Source organism: Mycteria americana, chromosome 6 (genome assembly GCF_035582795.1).
Source record: "Mycteria americana isolate JAX WOST 10 ecotype Jacksonville Zoo and Gardens chromosome 6, USCA_MyAme_1.0, whole genome shotgun sequence".
In the NCBI taxonomy this organism is placed as follows: domain Eukaryota; kingdom Metazoa; phylum Chordata; class Aves; order Ciconiiformes; family Ciconiidae; genus Mycteria; species Mycteria americana.
Window position 1 is genome coordinate 18,521,450 of NC_134370.1, and position 24,246 is coordinate 18,545,695.

A 24,246-nucleotide genomic window follows, 5' to 3' on the forward strand; every position below is an offset into this window, starting at 1 on the left:
ATGGAGCCCGGAAGGAGCCGGACGACCCCCACCAGCCGCTGCAGCAGAACCCGCACCTCAGAGTCCCCTCCGCCTAAAACTCAGGTATCACCTCCCACCCGAAACGGCACCGAAAGCACTTCGCGCCACCAGCCGCTGCGCATGCGCCCCAACCCCGCCCTAGGCCCTCCTGGGCACGCATGCGCCCCGAAACCTGCCCCTTCACCCACAGGCTTGCCGCGCACGCGCAGAGGCACCCCCCCGTCCTATTGGCCGTCAGCTTCTTGCACGCTTAGGAGCGGCCCCCCAGTTCACCAGCCACCAGTCGCCGCGCACGCGCTCTCGGCTGCTCCGCGGGCCGGCTCCAGAGGAGCAGGCGCAATCCCCTCTCCTGGCAAGCTGGCCGGCTGCCGCGCAGGCGCAGTTGAGACCCTTTCGGGAACGTTCTGTCTCGCAACAACCTTCCTCTGCAAGGGAAATCCTGTCAGGGTACGGGCCGCCCGCAGCCCCGCTCCTCCCCGCCCCGCCTCGCCGGCGCCCGGGCCTTTCCCTGTTACCGACTCCTGCTGCAGCCCGCGTCCTTCTCCGCACAGCCCACCCCCTCTCCGACAGCCGACTGCCCGGCCCCCCGCAGTCGGGCCGCGACCTCCCCCCTCCCCCCCCCCCCCCGCCCCGGTCTCTTTTTTCCAACCCCAAGCTCAGCCACCTCCCGCTAAGAGAGCGCCCCGAGCCGGCCCTGCCCGGGGCTCCCTGCGTTCGCGGGGATATGCGGCTTTGAGGAGGGAGCCTCACACCAGCCTCAAGCATCTTCTCTGGAGCGGCGGATATGGGCCCTCCGCGGAGGGGGGAAGCTTCCCTCACCCCTCTCCTCCCTGCCCTGGTCCCACTGAGATCGGCGGGCGCTGACAGTGCCCAGGATCTAGCGGGATCGGACCCGTCTAGGTTAGAGTGGGGGAGGTGATGGTCCTTCCCTTGCTGAGGTGCCGGCCTCACCTCTTGCAGCTGCCTGGAGTTTTTTCTCGTTGAGACAAGAGTTCTAGCTGAGGGAGCACAAAGGCAGAACAGACTGCTCGGAGCCACAGGAGAGGGACGGAAGGGACTGCTAGGAAGATCATCCTGCAGCACTGCTGCTGCTAGAGTTAGAGAGAAACCTGCTGCCTCTCCTCTCTGTTTGTTTTGATCTCCTGGAGAGGAGAGGTGAGTTGTTGTCTTTCCCTCTTGTTGTACTGTAGCAGTGCAGAAAATAGGCTAGATTGCAAGCTGCAGAACTTGTTCAGGATGGCTTCAAGCCCCAGCTGACTGCTTGGTTTATTGTACTTCAGAGTCAGCCCTCTGAAAAGGCCCACTGATGGAGAAAGAGATCAGCACCGTGTTAACTGCGCGGTTCTCTCTCCTTTGCTGCAGTGCCCACTTTCACCGCTGTCTCCTGCTCTGCCTGCTCCTGCTTTCAGCATGGTAAAGAAGAATACTATCCCCGATGGGTAAGTATCCCTCACACTAAGCAAGAGGCAGGAGCGGGCACAGTCCTGCCCACAGAGAAGGGGCACTGACTGCCCTAGGCGCTTTCTTGCCACAAGCATCTTCACCACCTACAGCCAGGTAAGGTAGGTATCTTCTCCGAGACAGGAACAACCCAGCCCTTCATCCCCCAGGTGAGTATAATGCTCCAGCCTGTCTGTGAACACTTCTCCTTCATCGGCCAAACACAGTCCCTTCTTCCTAACCTTCTTACCCCCAGGTGTATACTTACTGGGGAAATGGGAGAGTAGTCCATCCCTCTGATTACTCAGCTGTTTGCTATCAGGAGTGGGGGAAGAGTTGATAAGATGGGAGCAGGTGGTTGCATGCATGTGATCAAGGAATATTCTCATGGCTTCAGGTCCAGAAATATCCTGCGTTTTTGTTTTGAACAAGAGGACAACAAAAATGTTTTATCAGAAAAAAAAAAACCACCCAAATGCACTATACAGGCTTTCTTATTACTGCATATGGGGACCACAGAATGATCTCATTTAAAACAGATACAGTTTTCCAGTATTCTCCAGCTCTACTGGAAAAAAAAAAAAGTCCAAGTTTAAAAGTTTAGCCCATGTCTTACTACTGATACCAGTACAAACTTCTTGGATAGGAGGGTGTGCTGAGATATGAAGGCACACTGTAATGGGACAGTAACTTGCAGTTTATACATTATTTGAGGAAAGGTTGGCATTATCCTGGTTTCAGGGGAAATGTTAAATAAGTTTATTAAGAAAATTCTTAGGAGGAGGAATAAAATACAAAAAGCATGATTTCCTGCAAAATATGTTGGCCTAAAAGCAATAAATAGAAACAAAAGATTAATAAAATTTTAAAAATAACTTTGAGAAACTTTGACTTTTTTCATAGCTGACAAACTCAGGGATTCAAATTAGAATAAAATTTAAGAAAAGCTATTTTAGGCATGTATTTCTCTGAAAGTTTCAATGCAATTTCAGTTAAAAGTTGGACAAAATTGAGCTAAAGTTGGTTAGGTTTGCAAGCAGTAATGCAGAAAGCCTGAAGGAATAACTGTCCTCCTTGTTTTCTCCATACTTGGAAATTATTACTAAAACTTTGAGAATCAGGTGCTCATTTCTCCCTTCTTTTTCCCCCTTGCATTTGAACTAGAGCAGCTTTCAGGCTACATGCATTTCTTGAGTATGGGAGAAGCAGTGGACTGTACTTTTGGCTTCTATGATTGGAAACTAATACTTGTGTATCTTTCAAGGAGAGAAATATCTACTGTGGAGTAATTGGTTATAAAGTTAGTGTTACCATCTGACAAAGCTCATGATACTGAAGTGCTTCCAGCTTCTCCAGATACTTACTTTTTGATACTATTAACAAATCAGGCTAGACATCCACAGTATTGGGGTTTTGGCAGTAAAGGAGTTTAAGGAATTGTCAGTCTGTGAATCTCATGCAGCAGTATATTGATGGCATCCTTGTGCCAGCACAGCACATTGTAGTTCTTCACTGTGAATTAGTTAGTACACCAGGAAAAAAAAAAGGTGAACCCTGGAAGAGGACTTAATGAAATCTAATTTTAGCCTAGGTGATCCTGCACATGCAATTTACTGGCCCCAGAAACAGTTGTTGACAGAATTGAGATTGTGGTACACTGTAGCATAAGGACCAGTCCAGACAGTAGTGTGCTATGAAAGTACAACCTCAATCATATCACAGTATTGTAATAGCAATAAATCTAACAGTAGCTGTTTTGTTTTTAATGATACTGCAAGAGAAACACTGTAGTAGATAAACAAAAGAAAGTCACACTACATACAGATATTTTTTAAGATTGTCTTTCTGTTACTGCCTCAATTCTTTATACAGTTCTTAACAGTTTTAATCCAAATTCCATTATGCTAGTTAAAGCAATACAATAAACTTGAGGTTTCAGTTAAGTTATAAGTAGCTGGGAATAGTGCAACTAAACAAGAAATGGTTAAATTTTTTTTAACTGGTCAGCTAATTACTATCACCTTTTACCTTTTTTTATCACGTTTTACTGTCACTGTGTCGGCAGTATAATTACAGTTGCCTTTATGTAAGGGGTTGTGCTATAGCACTGTGCAACCTTGCTAGGTATTAGCACTTCGAGTGTACTCAGCACCTAATGTAATATTAAAGTGGTATTAATTGCCAGTGTTGCCAGTGGATCTGCACTGCTGGTCTTGTACCTTGTTCTTCTTGGCCTATTCTTGTTCTTGTGTCCCTGTCACTCAACCCAAGCCCTGAATGTTTGATCTGATGCTATTTGCACAGTCTTTGCTCCAGCAGTGAGAGGAGGAGATGGACTGGAAGTAAGACTTCCTGTATTACTTCATGGCAAAAAGCATTTCTCCCTTTTCCCAGTAATGTCTTGGAGGAGAGCTAAGGTGTACAGTCTCAATCCTAGAAAGTAGTGCTGGAGAAGTAATTCTGTAATGAAGTGAGACATCCGTATAAGAGAGGGATTCAAGTGACCCTTTGCACTGCTGTTTCCACCATGTAGTCAAGTTTTGGTTCTTCACAGTGTCTGCAATGTTACTGTCCTTCAGTAGTTGTACACTGTAATATTGCAGTGGAGAACCAGTCAGTAAAAGGAGTTCAAGTTACATAACAAACAGTCATAAAACAGTATGATGTTTTTACAGATTTATATGTGTTTGTGCATCAGCGTCCAAAATCCTACTGTGGGTATAATTTCATAAACTCCGGTTCAGTTCTGAAAAACATCTGCATAAATGTCACTTTCTTGCATGTTTCCCTTAAATGGTATAAAAAAATACCAGGAGTGGGATCTTTTTATTATAAGGACAAAGCTGAATTATTTCTGCCTATGCACCATAAACATACTTGTTTAACTGAATTGTTTCTGTGCAGACTTAAAAGCATCAGCACTTTCATTTAGACAGGAATGTTGAAGTCTGTGGTGTAACTGATTGTGCATGTTCAAGGGTGGATGGGAGAGAAGGGTTACCACAAGGTGAGAGTTTATTTGTAAAGTAAAAGTGCTTCATACCATAAGGTACAGAACGTTTCCATTTAAAAATGTGGGATGGAGAGAAATCACTTCTTATAATACCTGAGTAATGATAATATTGCTATAAGACTTGAAGGCCCATGTTTTGTGTTACAGTACACCACAACAAATACAAAGCTATGCAATTACTTATTGACGTGATAAGGACACTTTTCTCCCATGCTTTACATCCACACTATTTTTTTACAAGCTATGACTTACTTGTATCCAACTTGGAGGAGTTGAAGAAAAGCAAAGTGAGAAATCTATGTAGTAGCAGATGATTAAGAGCTATATTCCCTCCTGCTTTGGACCTGTTCAGTATGTGTTCTGTCTTGACAGTGTGTCACGGTGTTTGTAGGGCTATCTTTTCTTCAACAGAATAGTATTAAATCTGGTGTCCACAGAGGTATGGAAGTCACTTGGAAAATAAAGCTGTGTGTATATCATGCAGTACCAGTAGCCAAAAACAGGAGAAGAGGTTCCAAGTAGTATTTTCTAAATGATCTTGCTACAGCTGACAGTATTTCAGACTTGAGTTTCTCTACAGTTACAATAATGATCCTTTTTGAGCGTTTTGGAATTCACTTGCCGAGCTAAGTTCTAAACTTATAACTGCTTCATAATCATAGATGTTCATGAGGGGCTCCAGAATTGTAGAAACCCTTGAATTGTTACATATAGCTTCAGATATCGCTCTCTGAACTTACTTTTCCACCCACTGTAGCTTTTGAGTAATGTATACCTATTTACACTGTTTTACTAACACTGATTTTTAACTATAGATGAAAGTCATTCTGAATTGATGCCTTGAGTTCAGTACTAGTTTCTCTTACTCTGGAATACTGGAACACGTTATTGCTGAACTGAATGTGATACACGGAAATGTAAGATAAGAGAGCTTACTTCCTTTTATACTTAAGTTTTTTTCCTGTCAAAAATACCATAGTTACTATTACAGTTAGAGATTTTGTTTGTTTGTTTGTTTTAGCATATGCTAATGTAAATATCAGTTTCATAGGCAATATAAAGTGGGTTTAGGCTTCAGAAAAGACCAACGAGTTGTAACTGTTTTGCCATAAAGAACTTGTAGGGTATCTGTTGACAGTTTGCTGTGCTCTATATTTTTATATAACTCTGTCACTGAGATCTGACAAACTAAAGACATGAAACTGTCAAATTATTTCCAGTTCAGTGTTTCCATCGTATTGTACCTATGAATTATTTAGTAGCTTTCTTGTCCAGCTTGCCATTAAAAATGTATGTAATATGTTTATGTTAAAAATAATATTTTTCTTTTAAAAATTCCAGAATAAAATAAATAATAAGGTATCCATCTGTTTAAGTGACTGAATATGAATTACATACAGCTGCATATTTTATCTGCTTCAGTTAAAACTTTTAGTAGAGCCAGGTGTGGAACACACAGTCTTGTCATATTTTAGTTTAACATTTCTGTTAAGGGGATATAGTGGCTATAATTTCCAGTATAATTTTCTAAGTTTTAGAATTGACAACTACAAATTATGCTCATATCAAATGAATAAAGTTTTCTTAACTAGATTTTAAAATAGTGTTGAATAATTACATTTAATACTGATATTTACAATCTCTGCTGTGTTTTGCAGTTCATTGATACATAGTTTTGTATGTTTAAAAACTTACATAAACATCTTTGCTATCACATTCATTTTTTGTTTTTTTAATAGCAAGATTTATGCAAAATATAGCTATCATAATGTTCTTTGCTTGGATTATTATCTTGGTATTCAACATACCTTTGAGCTTAACTAAAGAGGCTTCAAGATGAATACTAAATTTTGCGTTACTCAAATTTACTGTAAGCTTGTCTTTATCATGGGCATTTCTATAATGTCTTCTGTTATCCCATTTGAAGCTGGAGGCTGCTATGCAGGCCCTGTTGATGATCCTCAGTTGATTGGTCTTGGAGCTGATTGCTTTTTAAAAGTGTTTTTCTAAGCTTGTTGCTGTTTGTTTTTTTTCTTTTGTCCTCAAACAGAGGCCATTTCACTGGTTGCTGCTGTTACAAAGCATATTGCTGCTAGATTCTTGGGTTAATCTACATCACATACCTTGTAAATTTTTACTAGGATGCATGAAGCTAGTTTCTTTTCTGTTGTGTTACTGAATTTCTCTGAAATTTTTAGATTAAAGAAAAAGACAATAAAATATGCTTGCTTTTCATCTAAATTAAAATATATAAGTCATATATTTTCATGTAAACTAGACTTAAAAACCTCTAACAGATTAGCTGACTAGAGTCTGTAGTATCAGTAATAATTGTATTTACTTATTTAACTGGAAGCCATTCAAGCATCATAGAAATTTCAGAGGGAAAGGGGAACAATTTTTTAGTTTGATTTTAACACTTTTTCTCAACCAAAAAGTGATTCTTTTGTTTAGAATGGCAAGCAAAATTCTGCCTGTGTTTTAAGATAATTGATGGTAGTTGGGGAATGATGAAGACAACATGTGATAGGGAAACGGGAACTGCGAAAGCTAAATATTTAAATAATTGGTTAATTTATATGTTTTGTTGACTTTCAGGTCTTGATCTACATGTAGTCCATGGATTGTTTACCTGTTTGAAAACTTAGAAAAATAAAGCTGTAATTGAAAATGTATCATGTGTGCGCAATATGTCACTTTTTATTTAAGTGCTGTTCTCTCTTAAGTACTTAATTTCAATCTGCTGTTTTTAATTTGAGATAATTTTTAGTTCTGCAGCACTATGCTGAAATTTCCTTTTTAAATATCATTTTAAAGATAACAGGGGACACATACGCTTTATATTTTCTGATGAAGAATGCCTTCTGCTCATTTTATACCATAGAGCTGTCAGCAGCTTTTGAGTTTCTTGCTGATTTTGCAGATTTTTTTTCTGGGAGGACTTAAATGGCTTTAAAAACAGGAGAATAAAAACTCAAGTTTATTAAGGTCTGACGACAAGCTGTGTAATCCTGGTACATTGTTCTATCAATCCCTTATTCTGAGAAAAAAGTTCAGAATTTTTATAAAGTCATTGTTACATTGCTAATTAAAGAGAGTAAGATTTTTAAACCTTCTTTTGATCATTTCTTATTGGCTCATAATTGCTTATATTTATGATAATCATGGTAGACTTCCACTCCTAGTTTTCCAAGAGAAAGCAGGTTTAAAAAGATCTGAATTTCTAATTTATGGCGTCTTTTAAATTGTCTTACTATATAAGGTAATTGGTCTTTTGTGGTTGGGATTTTTTTACTTCTGCCTTCCTACAAAATATTTCTAAACAGGTATATGTGAATATGGCTGGCTATCAGCTTAAATCCTGCTTTTGTAAAGCATTTGGTACATTTTATTGGTAGAGGTAACACCAAAGAGTAATTGAACTAGATTGAAGAAAAAATACTGTATTCTTGTTTGGTTTATTTCTGTGAGAGCATTTGCAGCACTAATTTCTATATCTCTAGGTACAGCCCATTTTCTAATTCTATTTGGAACTTTAAGAGCAAAAGCAGGAAGGGTAGTTCCTTGTTCTAAATAACGACGTGTAATTTCCAGAGTTATTAAAACTAGCAAGAGGCAGGAACTGGTATTAGGAACCTGACTTTGTCATTAATTTTAACAGTAGTTCAGATTAAATATATATCTAAATACAGTTCACAGCATTTAGTACCTTTCTAAGATGAATGAGATAACATTAAACTATGCACAGGCCAAATTTCACAGTTTTTCTGTAGATTTTGTTTCTTTTTTTTTTTTAACTGAGCACTTCTTGCAACTAAGATATTTCATTATGTTGTGGGTTTTGTTAGCTTCGGTAGTATTTTCAGTCCATTTACACTGTTTATGATCTTAATTGATTCATATACAATTTATCTATCTTAAACTAGGATAAATGGAACATAGTCTCAGATTTTTGTTTTCATATTTTACAACTAGTGTACAATTACCCGACTCCAAAGTTTACAAGCTTGAAAATTCACTTGGGAAGATTTCTCAAGTTAGAACACTTTTCTTCTATAATACATGATACGTAATTTTTGAGCAATGCTTTTCAAACTATGGTGATTGAGAATGTGCTCTTTTTTCCCCTGTATGCAGCTATCCTAAGCTAAGGGAATATATGAAGTAGGAGACTGTTTTTGTTCCCTCGTTGCAATTATGAGGTACAAAGTTCCTGCAATAATTTAGTAAAAGGTTTTACTGCAAACACCTCTCAGTGATTTAATCTCTAGCTTGCCCTTACACCTTCTCACCTTGTATCTGTCTTCTGACAGCTGTTTGCAACAGCCTTCCTAATGATGAATTATTACTCTTTTGTTATTTCATTTGTTATCCATTAAACTAAGCATCTGTATGTCTACACTGTGAGCCTGAATCTGTTCTTTAGCTCATGATGAAGATGAAAAAGATAAGTTAGTGCTAAAGACATTGATGTAGTAGATCGTTACATGATTTGTTAGTATCAATTATGCTTCTGATCACCATGCTGTAAGTGTTTGCTTTGTTACTTCCAAGCATCTATGAATGGTAATGTTGTTATTTATATCTATGACAAGTATAATTATGGATATTTCATTGAGAGTTTTGCCAGCCAACATCTAGTTTTGTTATGGTCCCATATGGGAATTGTGAACAAAGCAAAATACTCAGTGGTTAGAATATTTTTAAAGCAGTGTATTCAGTTTATTTCATAAATGATATGGTTTTATGGAAATCAGAAAGGAATCTAGAAGCTGTTGGATGCTCCCTTTAAAGGGAGCGACTAATTTAAACATTAATTCAGGAAATTGTAAGTGAATGGGCACCAGTGTTAAAGAATCTTATGAAAATGTTTTGTATTTTAATAGTTGAGGTACAAGCTGAAAATGCAGAAAGGCCATGTAGATTTTAAGTCATCCAGCTGCATCTTCTGAGGTCATAGAGATAATCTGTCCTCACATGAGGAGAAGAAATAAAAGTCCTGAATTTAGTAAGTTACCTCTTTGAAGGTAAAATTGATCTGCTGACTAACTGGTTTTCCTCTTCAGATAAAACTTGTCATACTTCTTAAAAAACCTGAAATCTCTGAAATGTGATACATCAAGAGTTTTTTCAGTACAGCGTAGAATTTGTGAACACCAGTTCTTTGTGGTTTTGGAATTACTAGTATTTTGAGTGTTGTAACAAATCTTCATATTAGTAACAAATCTTCATAGTTTTGGTGTGATGGAATATTCTCTGTATTTTTCAAAGTACCAAGAGAAAGTGCAGTCAAGAACGTTTCTTTGAAAAAGAAGCATATTATGAAGTAAACACATTGGCAAAATCTAGAAGCTTTATATTTTTAATGAAAGTAAACTTTGCATTTCATTGTCAATTAAATGATTGATGCGAGCATATTACAGCTTTTTAAAGGTGTTTGATTCAGCCATGTTGAAAAATTTCCACCAACTATAATATAAGAGTACTGTTTTACCTGTTGAACCTTACCCACCTGCTTTGCTTTATATTGGTGCTACTTGTTTGTAAATGCTGTCCTACCATTTTAAGGGGAGGAATTTTTTGGAAGTTGAAGAAAAAGGAAGGAAAAAGACTGTTTTCAAATGTCCTGACAATACCTTGAAACCACTTCATGGAATAATTGCAGATTTGGGGACATAATTCTACTGTATAATAAGAGCAATTGTGCACATTATCTCTTAAGAACTATTTTCTTTGTGCTAGTGCTCTATGGAGAATAAAGATTCATTTTATTATGGCTCCTGACTTTAGACTTGCAAACAATAAAGTGTTTTTATTTAAGCTGTGTAGTGTGCTAATAAGCTTCTGCCCTGATCAGTGATGTAGCAATATTCTGTTGATATTCTTCCAGCGTCTTTTAGGCAACTACCTGTTTCTTTTATCCCAAAATAATGCTAATCTATTAATTTTATTCAAATGCATAATAACAAATGTTTATAGTTATTCTAAAAAGATCTTAGTTTCTTGGTGAAACAGGCATGTTACTAATGGAAGATGGATTTTAAAAAATATTTTACTTACATATCAGGATTTAATTGGTCATTTTTTCAAACTTATGCATATCAGTTACAATTTCTTGCTTATGTGGTCAAGGAATTGTAGGAACTATTGGATCCTGTTGTTTAGAAATCTAAATCTTAATACATTATGCTAGTAGTTGCATGGCCCATCATAGAAAAAAGATAACTATCATATCTTTCTGCTTGGAGAAGTTTGAAATAACTATTATATTCAAACTGTGTAAAATACGGCACCAGATTTGCCTGATATTTGTAAGATACTTCAGATTATTTGAAATAACTGTTATTACAATTTTAAAGGAGCATAATTTTTATGTGCTTTGTTTTACCAAAGTTTTAATCCCAAGAGGAAATAGCTTTTTTTTTTTTTGTAAGAAGTTTTACATGAAGCTGCAGGTGTCTTCTGTTGAATCATGTCATTTGAAAATATTTAAAAATAAATATTTGTTTCATTACAGATGGCGGAGTTTGACACCAGTTGGACAGCCTATACCAGGAACTAGATTTATTGCATTCAAAGTACCTTTAAAAGGGGTATGTATAAAAAGTAACTATAGATTGGCTCTATTAGTTACACTGCAAAAGTAATGAAGAATAGCATGAATATTCATGCAAACTTTAGAAAAGTTTTATGAGAAAATAATTTATTCAGATTTAGCCCTTCCAGTCATCTACTAGTGGCTTTTACATAATACCCTATATCTTTTCTCTTTCTTTTAAAATTTGTATTTGGTGTTACTCTTTTTATTTGTCTTTTAAAAATCATAAAATCTCTAACCAATCAGCATGATTCATTTGATCACTATTAAGTGGCCTAAATTCATTATCTTATTTAACATCTTTTCATGACAGTTTTAAGAAAATCATATGGAAGGGGTTATGATATGAATAACAATCTAGGCAATGTAAGCCAAAATACAATTTTATGGAAATCAAGCAGTCATTAAAGGATACCAGCCACTGCGGTACTTTTAAGATTATCGATTCAGATTACCAATTTCATAAGCAAAAAGCTTCAGTGATCTGGAGGAATACAGTATATTTTAAAAGTAAGTCTTCATAGATTTCTTTTATTAATGTGTTAATCGTTCCTTTAGATTCTTACCAACATGGAGTGCCATCTTAATCTATCAAATACACTGCTTCAGATCTTTTAATTCTTTGTGACAATACAAAATGCAGAGGCTGTCTTTTTTAGACTCTTCAGTTCTTTGGTGGATTGAGGCATAGGGCACATTAGGGCAAATAGGGCAAATTTGCCCTTCTGTATAAATTAACACAAGTGCTATATAAATTAACTCTTACAAGTCCTTGCTTCAGATACACAGGAAATAAAAGTTTCTAAGCTCTTTTAAAGTTCATTGGCTAGACTGACCTTAGCAGTTAACTGCAGCTGCTTTAACAGCTTTAGTATGATGGTTCAGTTCGTTTGACACCAAGGATCTCATACTTGACATTGGTCATGTTCTCCATGGTACTGATGGATAGTACAATAGCCTTGTGTCTTTCTACCAAAGATGGCCAGTGGACAGATCCAGCAGTGAATATAAAATTCAGTAGATTTATAATTAGCTCCTTTGCTATTGGTATTTGAGAGAGGATTTTTTGCATCATCAGCTCCTGTAATTCCACTTGACCCAGCACCAGTTTTTTGCGTAGATGCACTATTCTAGGCAGGATTTGTTCAGTGCATATATTTCCAGTTCCCTGTCCCTGTCACTCCAGATTTCAGAGGAAGATACTTCGTTGCTATCTTTACTCTTCCCCTGTAGCTCCTGTGATAGTCTGGAAGGAGCTCTACCAGAGATCATAAAAAGGGCAGACATTCTTAGAGACCGTTTATAGCAATGTATCACAAGTAGGCACTCTACTTCAGTGTGTTTCTCACTTGGAGTCCTACTGATCTCACTGGGGCATAGAACCCTGTTCTGTGAAGCTGTCTTTGAACTTGGCCAGATATAAAATCTGGTACCCAAGAAAGCAAAATCTGTAACATTTCTGTCCCTTCACTTTGTTCAGTCTCAACTATGCAAGATATAGAAATGACAAGTCTGCCAGAGACTGTGCTTGAAGCTCATGGAGTTTGTGGCAGAATACGCATAAAATGCATAACTGGCTAAACTGATATCTTTGCAAAGAAGGTGGAGGTCAGTAAATCTGTCTGGAAACATTGAAGACCTGATTGGTCATAGTCTTGACAGAAGTCCTATTATTAAGTTGGTGAAACAGACCTCTTAAACAGGCAGCAGTTTCCTTCTTTGCTACCTATTAGGAAGTTGATGATTGGTGGTTTCACCCAAAGGGAGAAAGCATATTTTCAGTATTTCAAGACTCAAGGGTTATTGTTTTAGCAGAAGATGTGCTGCTAGTAAAGGCTTTAAGGTCATGGGTTTACTTGGAAGGATTTTCTGTCCTTCCTTTCACATCATCGTTGTAATGCTAACAGTAATATTGTAGTATAGGAAGGACTGGGCAAGTTATTTCCCATGCCATAGAAGGATTTTAGAATTGATACAGATTTCTCACATTCTCAGAGCCCAATTAAACACCTAAACTACTGAATACTGCACAGGAGTTTTTCAGAAAATTCCAAATAGTCTTTCAAAATCATAGTCTTTCATAACATGTTTAACCATGTACTCAATCAAGCAATATGTTTGGAGATATCTTATTTTTGTAAATTGTATTCCACCTCAGTTTGTGTGACTTCACATAGTAAAAGAAAAAATTCTTTAACATTCTACCATAGACCTTTTGCAGATTCCCTGTTATCACCTCAAAGTTAGTAAGTTCAGTTTCAGATTTTACTAAAAGTCACTGCTGAATAGTGGGGAGATAACTGACTCTTGTTCATTTTGTTTGAACCTCAGCAATGTCCACTGTTATTTCAGCAGTGCACCAGTATCTGAAATATATAGGACTGAATACTTCTATATGCTTTCTACCATACTCTTTTTAGCTCAAGCTTCCTAATCACATACCAGCTTTGATAGGACTGTCCTGCTGTTTATTCTTTAATTTTGTTTCCTGTCTCTGTTTCCAGACTTGAGATAAATGCTTGCTATCATCTTAGATTATAATCTGTACAGTCAAAAGAAGGAATGGTTAGTTACCCTATAGCATCTGTGGTTCTAAGAGGTATGTGATCTGTGGCTGCCTTCCTTTCCATTAGTTCTGAGTCCAGTCTGCTTGAATTTCTTGTTGACAAAGGAACTGAGAGGTGGTTGAGGCTGCTGCATCTTTTGCCACTGTCTTTATTGGTTGTGGCTGAGCCTGTGTCAAAAGGCTCTCACAAGGGACAAGCGCACTATTCAGAGAAAATCCACTCTTGCCTATATGAGGCATTTTCATACCTAGAGTGAAGAACACATTTCAAAAAACACAGCTACAATAGGGTGAGTAAACATTTTTCCCACTGTTTCTGTCAAATGAAATTAATTATTCATTACCCACCAACACACAGCTTTCTTAGTCACCATATTTTAGTCTTATTTAATATTTCCCAGTGCTAAATGACATGCAAGTACACTGCCAAGAAATGAAGCGGGGATAAAAATGTCTGCACAACATTTGTGGGGAGAAAGTTAAAACCTTTAGAAGAAATGAACAACTCGTGTATCGCAACTTCTAATGTTTTATGTGAAATACACTGTTAATTTTGTCTTATTGTGCAGGACAAAGTATGCTTGGGGGAAAGGGGATTGTGGTGTTTTTGCTGATGTTTAGTTACTTAAAAATCAGTATATACATGCTGCATTTTGCAGGATTTTTGTGTCTATGAAAATAGTGCTTATTTTAATACCGTTTGTTAACATTGTATAAGTGGAAATTCTCATGTATTTTTTTGCATTTTCATCTGAATAGGAATACACAACAAATTCTTGCTTTCTTTTTATTTTGTTCCTTTTCATTTTTTAACCGTATAATACATGGATATGGTTCTGATACTGTAAACACTTCCTTTTGAATACTGATGTTTCCTAGTCCTAATTAAAACAGCTGAATATTACAAATGTCATGTTATTATAACTTAAAAAGAAAATATTTCTTTCCCATTTTCATTGTAGGCAATTAACCAGAGGCTTACCCCAACCCAGAAATTTACACCAAAAGACTTAATTGCTGCAATGAAAGCCCTAAATGTGGAGCTTGGATTAATTATTGATTTAACATATACCACACGATACTATGAAGTTAAGGTAATATAAGCATAATAACAAAATAAATTGATTACTGCAACCTTTGTTTTAAAGTATTTATGCATTTGCTTACCTTGAATTGGAGTAGACAAGTGAGCCATCTACTTATTTTGTGTCTCCAATAGAAACTAAATGCTTTATCACAGAGGAAATAACTCCTCCTCCCAGCTAGTTGCATTTGTGGCTTATTTGTATTATGGTAACTCAGAGTAATGGATACAGAGTTCAGTGCCAGGCACCGCAGAAAAGATGCAGAAGACTTACAGTCTGTGCCCTGAAGACATTCTCATTTATTCCTAGGGTCTTTTTTTACTGATCTTCAGTGGAATCCACTAAGAAAGTGTACTTTTTTAAACTGCTTTATTAATTTCAAATTTTTTACCAGTATGGTCCAAGCAATTGTGATTAATCAGCCTCCTGTTGAAAAGGAGAATAAATAGCAGTGTGATAACTGAATGTTAATCTCTGAATGTACATAGGCTATAAGCATCAAGGGGGTGAATATGTGAGTATATGTATGATTGTGGGTGGGAGGGACAAATACTGCTTATAACTGTAAAATGGGTTAGAATGGAATTATAAGAAACTGGTCTCTTTAGTTAATGTGCTGCCTTATTAGCAGGGATAAAAAAGTCTTCTGTAGAAACTATTCTTTGTTTGAGATCAGGTCTTTAAAGTGGAAATGTAAATGGTAGTTTCTGAGAGTGTATCTTTACAGAATTGTGTCAAGATTGTTTTCAGTTTCTACTCAGGATTTGGACTGCTGTTTTACATTGGCATTATGTTAGATACTGCTTAAGATTTTTCATTGATGCAAGACTTCAGTAATTTTTACCATTTTTTTTTTCTTCTTGTTGCTAGGATTTACCTAAAAGTGTGCAGTATAAGAAACTTTATACTGTTGGACTTGAAGTCCCCGATAACGCTACTATCCTACAGTTCAAAAAATGGGTCAGAAAATTCCTATGGGAAAATGCGGGAAATGGTAAATATCACCATCTTATGCTGTAAAAAACCAAAAATTTTATTTTGGTGCTAACTGTATCATTTACTAACTTCAATAGATATTCAAGACACCAGGGATCTCAGGCTTTCCATAGCACTGTCCACTTTACTATCATAATAAGATACATTATGTGAAGCACTACATATTTTTTTTTATATTCAAAACATGTCTTTTTCAAAAATGACTGGTAACTTAAATGCCCTTCCTAATAGTATTATATTTGCATTATGTGTCAAAGCAACTGCAACAAGGCTTTCATCTGTCTGACCCAAGTTGTCTACCATCAGCTTAGTGTTGTAGCTGCCAGCCCTTTATGGATGTTCTAAATAGCACAGGGTTTCTCTGATGGCATTAGGCACTGATACATGTGAGCAACTTAAGTCCATTCAGTCTGACATAGCAGTTTTTCGATTTATGAGTCCATTATTGCCCTCAGCAATTCTTAAAAATCATATTACAGACACAGTGTCAACGTTTCCACAGTGTGGATCTGCTGCTGGTTTAGTGTTTATGCAGTAGTACAGTTCTTGCTGAGATGGTATAAGGCGCTTTTTGTAGAAATAAATTTGCGTGTATTTTGCCACAGCCTGTTTGCAGCTTTTATCTTCTCACTTTTTTTGGTAGTGATTCTTTGTAAGCAGATTTTAACTGTTTGGCTATCCAATATTGGAGGACCATTCTTTCAAGCTTTTTCATGCTATTTGCTGTGGTTACTTTGGCATTTTCTGAGAGAAAGTAGAGATATTAACTGCCCAAGCACATACAGTTTTTGCTGCAGAGCATAACCGCGGTTTTGCTGTGGATGGTCAACTCTGTTTTGTGAAAGAACTCTGACCTAAATCTCAGGTATGACAGCCTGAACCAGAAATGCTGGGAAAATTAAAAGGTATAAGAAGAAGCCTTTGTCCTTGCTCAGGAAGTTAGTGTGTAAGTTCTTCCTTTGCTCTTTTTTGGCTAAGGGAAATTACTTGGAAATTTTTTTTCATTAAATATGGGTAATTAGAATTATAGGGAATAGTCTGTATAAGGTTTTACCAGTGCCTTGCATGACCATATTAGTATTTTCTTATTTCTTTGGAAATACCTCATTTGAAACATGTAATAATAGTAAGTTATTTTGCTTTTTAGCCTATAGCTGATTAAGTAGCTGATTAGTATAACCTTTCCAAAACAGATAAGATTTCTTTAGAGATTACTGGTTCCCATTAGCGTGCTTGTTTTCTCCATGCATGAACCTAAATTCCTCATCTATGGTTCATCCCAGTAATGATCCAAATTTTTAGTCCAGTTGAATGAATTCTTTGAGTAATGTATTTCATAATCCTAGACCCTAGGGGTATTATGTTTATTGTCTCCTTTTTCTAAGTTTTACGAGAATCTCTAAGTTAAGTTCCTCAATTTTACATTTGCTTGTTTAGATTTGCTTTCAAAACCGTATTTTATTCTTTTTCTCCTGTTACTGCAGCTCTGGCTGAGGCCAGCCGCTTTACCTGTCGTCACTCCTCTTCCTTTTTTCCTACATTCTGCAGAGTTAATCTCAGTCTTCACAGGTTTGGAAGTAGTGAGCTAACTGCTGCTAGAGATCCAGCATGAGGAGGACAAAGTCTCGATGTGTCTGTTCTTTTACAGGCGTGACAGTATAATTTTGTAAATAGCAAGCATTATTTGTCATTACTTTGCAAGAAAAGTACAGCTTTTTTTTTTTTTTTGTCTTGCACTAATTTTTTAGTAATGCCACTTTCTGAACTATTAAAGACTGTGTTTTCCTTTTTGATAGAGAAACTCATTGGCGTTCACTGTACTAATGGAATTAATAGAACTGGCTACCTTATATGTAGGTAAGGGTTGTATAAAAACAGAAATCATTGTTCACAAAAGATAGTGTCTGTATATTAATGTGTAATCCCTTTGGGACAATAATCTAATCATATTTTTCATCAGATATCTTATAGATGTTGAAGGCTGGGATCCAGAGGCAGCAATCCAAGGTATTTATACAGTTTGAACTAAAGCACATGTTGGGTTGTAGTTCACAATTACTACAACTGTGTATTCACAAATACTACAATTCTATTTTAGTATCCTTAGAGTTATTTCATGTGCTGGCTTCCATAGAAGATTTTCTGTGACTGTTGATTCTATTCCAGGCAAGGCTTGAGCATTAGCACATCGACAGCGTAGTAGGAGTATGTTTCAGCTGCTTAAAATCTTTCTTTTTCCCTTTTGCTTTGAAGGGTTTTCAGTCATAGGTTGCTACCACTACTAGTTTTAGTTGTTTAAAAAAAAATGCTGCAATATTGTCAGCTTGCTGAAGTATTTCATATGAAGTTAGAATTGTTTCAAATTCAGCATCTCATGGTGAACAGAAACTTGCCTTTCATGTTTTTGTAGTTCAGTTTGAGCACATTTCATTAGGCTTATCTTTTTTTCTTTAGCTTTTGGTGATGCTAGAGGTCATCGCATGGATGGTCTTGTGTATCTCACAGATCTCAGAACACAACCTATGAGAAGGTAAACAAAAGCTTTTAGTTGTATGGTTAAGATTTTCCAGTATGTCTACTGGTATTTTGAAAAGTTCACTTCCAGTCATAAGCCAAAATTTACCCCCCTCTTAAACCTTAATACGCAACTACACTTATATTGTAAGACTTCTGATATGAATAACATGAAGGGCAGTGTACTTCCTTTGTTCATCTTTTGCATGTATACAGTTCAAAAGATTTTTTTTAATCTGACAACTACTATTGAACATTGGTGTGGTTTTATTATACTATGACAAGCGTATTGAGTCTGTGTTCTCTCATTATAAGCTGAAAGGTACCACTGCAAAGGTTTCTTTATAAGCTCTGTGATCTGCCTGCTGTTGTTGGCATCGTAGAACCAGATACCTTAAAAAAAAAAAGTACAACAGTTTTAGGAGTAAAAAAGTATGGGAAAGTGGAAGATTGTTCTCAACTCCTCTGTTCATAGTAGTTGTATCCCTGGTGTGTAAGAATTTCATGCTTATCATATTCACCTAAGAATGGCTAACCTTTACATCTTCCTAAGTTATTTGTGCCAATGATATCTTGTAGTAGTAAATTGATTTTAAAATAATACCTGACTGATTTGCATCTTTTTAGTTTAATTGAATGCCCTTTGTTTTACTGCTATCATTGCGTTATAGTCTGTGCATGATTATGTTAGTCCTGAATCAGACTTTTCAATAAGTATGGTGCTTGTCTCACATCCTTCAGGATGTTGTTCCAAGCTTATGAAGTTTAGGTATTCCATTTGCTTTCCCTGCAGCCCTTCCCCAAATAAATTTACAAGATTAAAATTTGCTAAGTTACAAATGTCTGTAAATTTAACTTAACATACAAAAACTTCTGCCATTCTAAACTGAAGAATTTTATGTGGGTTTTTTTTTTTTCTCTCAATGGTATGTTTTAAAAAAGGAAGCTTATGTGAGATGTTTTTATTTTTCTCAGTAACCTTGGAATGGATGTATGGGATTCAGATGAAGATATTATTCCCCCACCACATGCAATGGAAGGACCTGTAGAGCGGTTCCCAAATGAAGATTTTCAGGGGTAATAGGCTGAAACATGGAATTAAAAGCCAAAAACACCACACTGTGGGAAAGAGAATTGTTTCTTATTGAAAATACTGTAGATACTCTAATTTAAAAGAGATTTTACGAATTTAGCCTACTCATGCAAAATATATTTACAGAATTTGATGAAACAGTGAAAGGATAAGGGAAAGAAAGGGAATGTGTGCTATTAGAAGTCTGTAAGTAACTAGTTCACTTGGAAAAATTTAGAGTTTTACTTTGCCTGTCCTTCTTTATTATTCTACAGTAATCTGCAATTATTTTTAATTAATTTGGCATCACTGGTTTTCCTGAAACAAGCGCCATAGAATTACAATTGAATGTTTGTCACAGCTTCTACCATGACATTGAAAGTTTTATAATCCTACTTACAGTTTGGATTCTTAGTACCTTTGATCCCTCTATGTTTGCAATGTCTTTCATACCAATTCGTAGTTAAAAAAAACTTGTTTTCATTAATGACTTGTAGCACTTACAAGTATGATGTTCTATTTAAAACAAAAACTTCTTTACAGGTCTGGGAAAAGATTAAGAATTTATGATGACCACTCTCACAATGATTTGCAAGGACAGATACAGTTGAGAGATTTTGATTTCATTAATAAGGGACCTGGACAAAGACGAAGACCATTTCATGACCATCAGACTGAGGATGATTTAAGAGCACCAATGCAGATGAGAAATTGGGACTACAACAGGGGACCAGGACAGAGGCGAAGACCCTTTCCTGATCACCAGTTTTATGATGATTATCAAGAAGACATGCAGCTGAAGGACCTAGATTTCGGTAACAAAGGACCTGGACAAAGGTTGAGACCTTTTCATGGACACCAGTTTCATGATGATTTACAGGCAGAGAGACAATCAAGGGACATTGAATTTAACAGAGGCCGTGGACAGAGGCAGAGATCTTTTCCTGACCATCCATCTCACAGTGATTTGCAGGAAGACAGGCAGTCAAAGGATTATGATTTTGGTAGCAGGGGCCGTGGCCAGAGACGAAGACCGTTCCATGACCACCAATCTCGTGATGAATTTCAGACTCAGATGCAGTTGAAAGAGTTAGAATGTGTCAACAAAAGTCCTGGCCAAAGACTGAGATCGTTCCATGACTATCAGTCACATGATGACTTACAGCCACAGATGCAATTGGGAGACTTTGAATTTGTTAATAGGGGCCGTGGGCAGAGGTTGAGACCTTTCAATGATCACCAGCCTCGCAATGACTTACAAACTGAGATGCAACTAAAAGATTATGATAATAAAGGTCCTGGACAAAGGCGTAGACCTTTTCATGACCATCAGCCTTACGATGACTTACAGGAACAGACTCAGTTAAAAGATTTTGATTATGTTAATAAAGGTCCTGGACAAAGGCCAAGACCTTTTCATGATCATCCAGGTCACGATGACTTGCCACATGAATGGTGTTCAGACAGGTAAGGCATTCCTGAGCTGTAAGACCAGAATTAGAGAATAAAAGTGTAAAGCTCAACACTTTAAAATTAAATTTCAAATTAATTAATTTTTTAAAATAAATTAATTTTAAATCAATAAATAATCCTTTTAAAATACTATATAAATGATCAGTTAATTAACTGTTTTTATTTTGACTTAGGGAAGGGTTTGCTTGTAAGCTGGAGTGTTGCAGCTTTGAAAGCCAACGTTTCCTAAATTAGAAGGTTGTGCTTCTTTAAATTAAAGCTTGTGTGTTTCCTTTACCTTTTTAGAGTCAGCTTAAAACAAAACTCTTTGTCCCACTTTGTTTTGTATAGAAACTTACATTTAAAAAGCAATCCTCAAGACAGAAGACTATACAAAATTTTACTTATGCCCTCAGCCAAACAGAGATAAACAGTAATGCTATAGGGAAGTTTGACTTGCATTTGTTTATTCCATGAGTTAATAATTTCGTAGAAATCCGTAAATCCCTTTGCATCATACTGCCCCAAATACATATATCACTTACTAGTAAAGCTATTGGATTCTGACATAGTATTTCAAAATATTTTTAATATTTCAGAACGTATTTCAGATATTTGTTGGGCTAGTAAAGTTCAATTTAATTTCTTCCATTGTACAGCTGAAACAGAGGATATTATATCATTACACTGAAGCATACCATTTTGAGGTGTTAATACAATTGAGATAGTTTTTATTAAACTTTTAAGTAAATTTTAATTAAAAGTAAAAATTTTTATCTCATTTGATAAAGGCGTATTTTTCAAAAGCTTACAACCATTTGTACTCTTCTTAACGTGTGATTCTGTTGGTTATTTGCAGAAGTCAATCTTTTTCTTCCCATGAAAATGCACCAGAACCTCATTTCTCCTCATCTCCTTCACTTCACAGAGATTATGGGTCTGATAATGATGACTTTAACAGAAGTTATAGGTAAATATCAGCTTGCTTATGTTGTTTTCTGACTTACCTTTATACTCCTATTCCCCCAGTTTCCCAGCTAAAAAAAACCCACCAACAACAAAAAAACCAAATTAACTGCACAGTGTAAAAATTGATGTTAATTTTTTTGCTTAAATGCAGTTTAAACCATTGAATTTGAACACTGAGCAAATAGCGTGACTATTTGTAGTCCATCTATTTTGAATTTGAGTGTGATTATGAAATGATTTGAGAATCCCTCACATAAGTCATTGACATGACAAGCACAGTTCAAGGTAATGTACTACAAAATATGAAAAGCTATTGTCAGTAAGCAAAAAAGCAAAACACAGATGCTATATTTAACTCTTAACTGCTGTCTACAACAACCTAATGAGTTTTACTGTGAGGGATGGTCAGAGACTGAAACAGGTTGCCCCAGGCAGCTGTGAAGTCCCCATCCTTTGAGATACTCAGAACTCAGCTGGACATGGCCATGCACAAACTCATCTAATGAGATCTCCTTTGAGCAGGTGGCCCTAGGTACTTCTAGAGATCCTTTCCAGTCTAAATTAAGCTATGGTTCAGTGAGGGAGAGGATTTTAAAATTACAAAGATTGTTCTGAATTGGCTTTATACACCACTTATTTTACAAAGTAAGAAAGGTACTTGAGGGTAAAGAGAATCCAAAACAAAAAGTATATGTATCATATGTGCATTTTTAGATCATTCCATATGTATTTTGGAGGAGAGTGATTCTTGTGTTGCAGAAGAATTAATAATTCAAATATTTGGAGATATAAATCCAAAATATATTGTTGCCTGTGGAGACTTTGTACTAGAGAGCTACTATTACATATTATTCACAAAAATGAAAACATGGTCTTAGGAACAAAAATGCCCCCTAGGTAAAGAAACCCTCAGTAAACAGTGAATTTTAATTAGAAACAGCTCTTGAAACAACACATCTTCTAGTAGAAGTACTTACTATAAAAAGCTGTAATTTTAATCACTAGAATTGAAAAATTAATATAAACAAGTTTGCAACATCCAGTTGAGAGGATTTTAATTTTAGGGAGTAAAAACAAGAGCGAGGGTCTGAATTGTTCTTTCAAGGTTACACAAGTTTAATTTCTAATGGTGGCCACCAACAATAAATCAACTGTTTAATTTCTAAGGATTTCACTGTTCATATTTGTTCTTCTTACAGTAATCGACCAAATTGTCCTGAAGACAATAGGAGAATGCATCCCCCAGATGAATTTAATAGAGGAAAAAACAGATTTGCACCATATTCTTCACGAACAATGCATCCATCTTCATCTGTACACCAAGAAGATAGTTCAATAGACTATGAAAGAAAACCTTTTCAAGGTGAAACTACCAGAGAGATGGAACAAAGTAAAAGATTACCAGTTGTAACAGTTGATTACAATTATGGTCTGCCATTAGATTACGGACCTGAAGAGGAAGAGAGAACACATTATGATTTACCTCCAAGAGACCGCTACAGCTGGAACTGAATACAAAGGACAATGTTTGCTCAGCTTAGACTTACTTTTACCCATTTTACTTTGTATGTGGACCAAGGGGGGTTTTTTGGTTGTTCTTTGTTTTATTTGTTTGTTTTTCTTTTTGTTTTTTGTTTTTAAACAAATTAGGAAAATGCAAATTTCCATAGTAAAGAACTGGTCTCTATTGTAAGATTAGCTTCTACTGATGTTTGGTTCTTTACATTTATTAGGGTGTATTTGTTAAGTGTAGTTGGAGACAAGGTCTCAGTACACATGGAATTAAAGTAGTCCTTCCTTTTAGTGAAATTGGAACCCTGTACCTTAAAACAAACAACTTTCTGAGTGATTGTAGTTGTGTCTTTTGTTTTACATTTCTTTAAAATGCATGTAATTTCCGGATGCAGAAGTCATAATAAAATACTGCACTATCAGGTAGATTAGCATTGAGATTATAGAAAAAATACTATGAAATGAATGAAGCAAAATTATGTCCACTTCATCCTTTAGTTTGAAAGTAGCAGTTTGAATTATCACTAACAATCTCTGCAGCATTGCAGTTGAATTCCAGATTTTTTTGTACCATCAACTGAACTGACCCAGCTGCACTCTTTCATTGCAGAATTTTTCCCAGATTGCGAAGAACATGGAAGCAAATGGAGTTTGAATACTCTAAACGTCAGACTTGCTTTTCAGTAATCTGAATATCCCATCCTGATTGTATATTTTTTCCTGATCCCATAGGTTATATATGTTTCAGAATAGCCCAGTGCAGGTAAACGTCAGCATTTTCTCAGCAACACATCCAAATGACGTGGCTCATGTATCATCAGCTTACCTGTCTGAACTGGCCAAGATCACCAGTGTCTATGTAGTTACACCTTCCTGTTTGTCAGTCATATCTGTCTTACTCTCCAGTTCTATTTTCTACTAGTTTCTTTTTACAGCACAGCAGAGTAATGTAATCAGAATAGAAGAATAACCTCTTCAGGTAAGTTACTTTTAAGAGTCATGTATTGG

General features: G+C 36.5%; 1 protein-coding gene across 1 annotated transcript; it reads left to right on the plus strand.

Moving 5' to 3' along the window:
* On the plus strand, positions 1-23,572 carry LOC142411975 (uncharacterized). Its single transcript, XM_075506635.1, has 12 exons — positions 1-468; positions 1,384-1,460; positions 10,992-11,067; positions 14,601-14,732; positions 15,594-15,717; positions 17,516-17,576; positions 17,680-17,726; positions 18,174-18,249; positions 19,209-19,310; positions 19,849-20,772; positions 21,617-21,727; positions 22,926-23,572. The coding sequence occupies exons 1-12, from the start codon at positions 1-3 to the stop codon at positions 23,236-23,238; spliced, it is 2,511 nt and encodes an 836-aa protein (XP_075362750.1). The 3' UTR covers positions 23,239-23,572.
* The last annotated feature ends 674 nt before the right edge of the window (positions 23,573-24,246 follow it).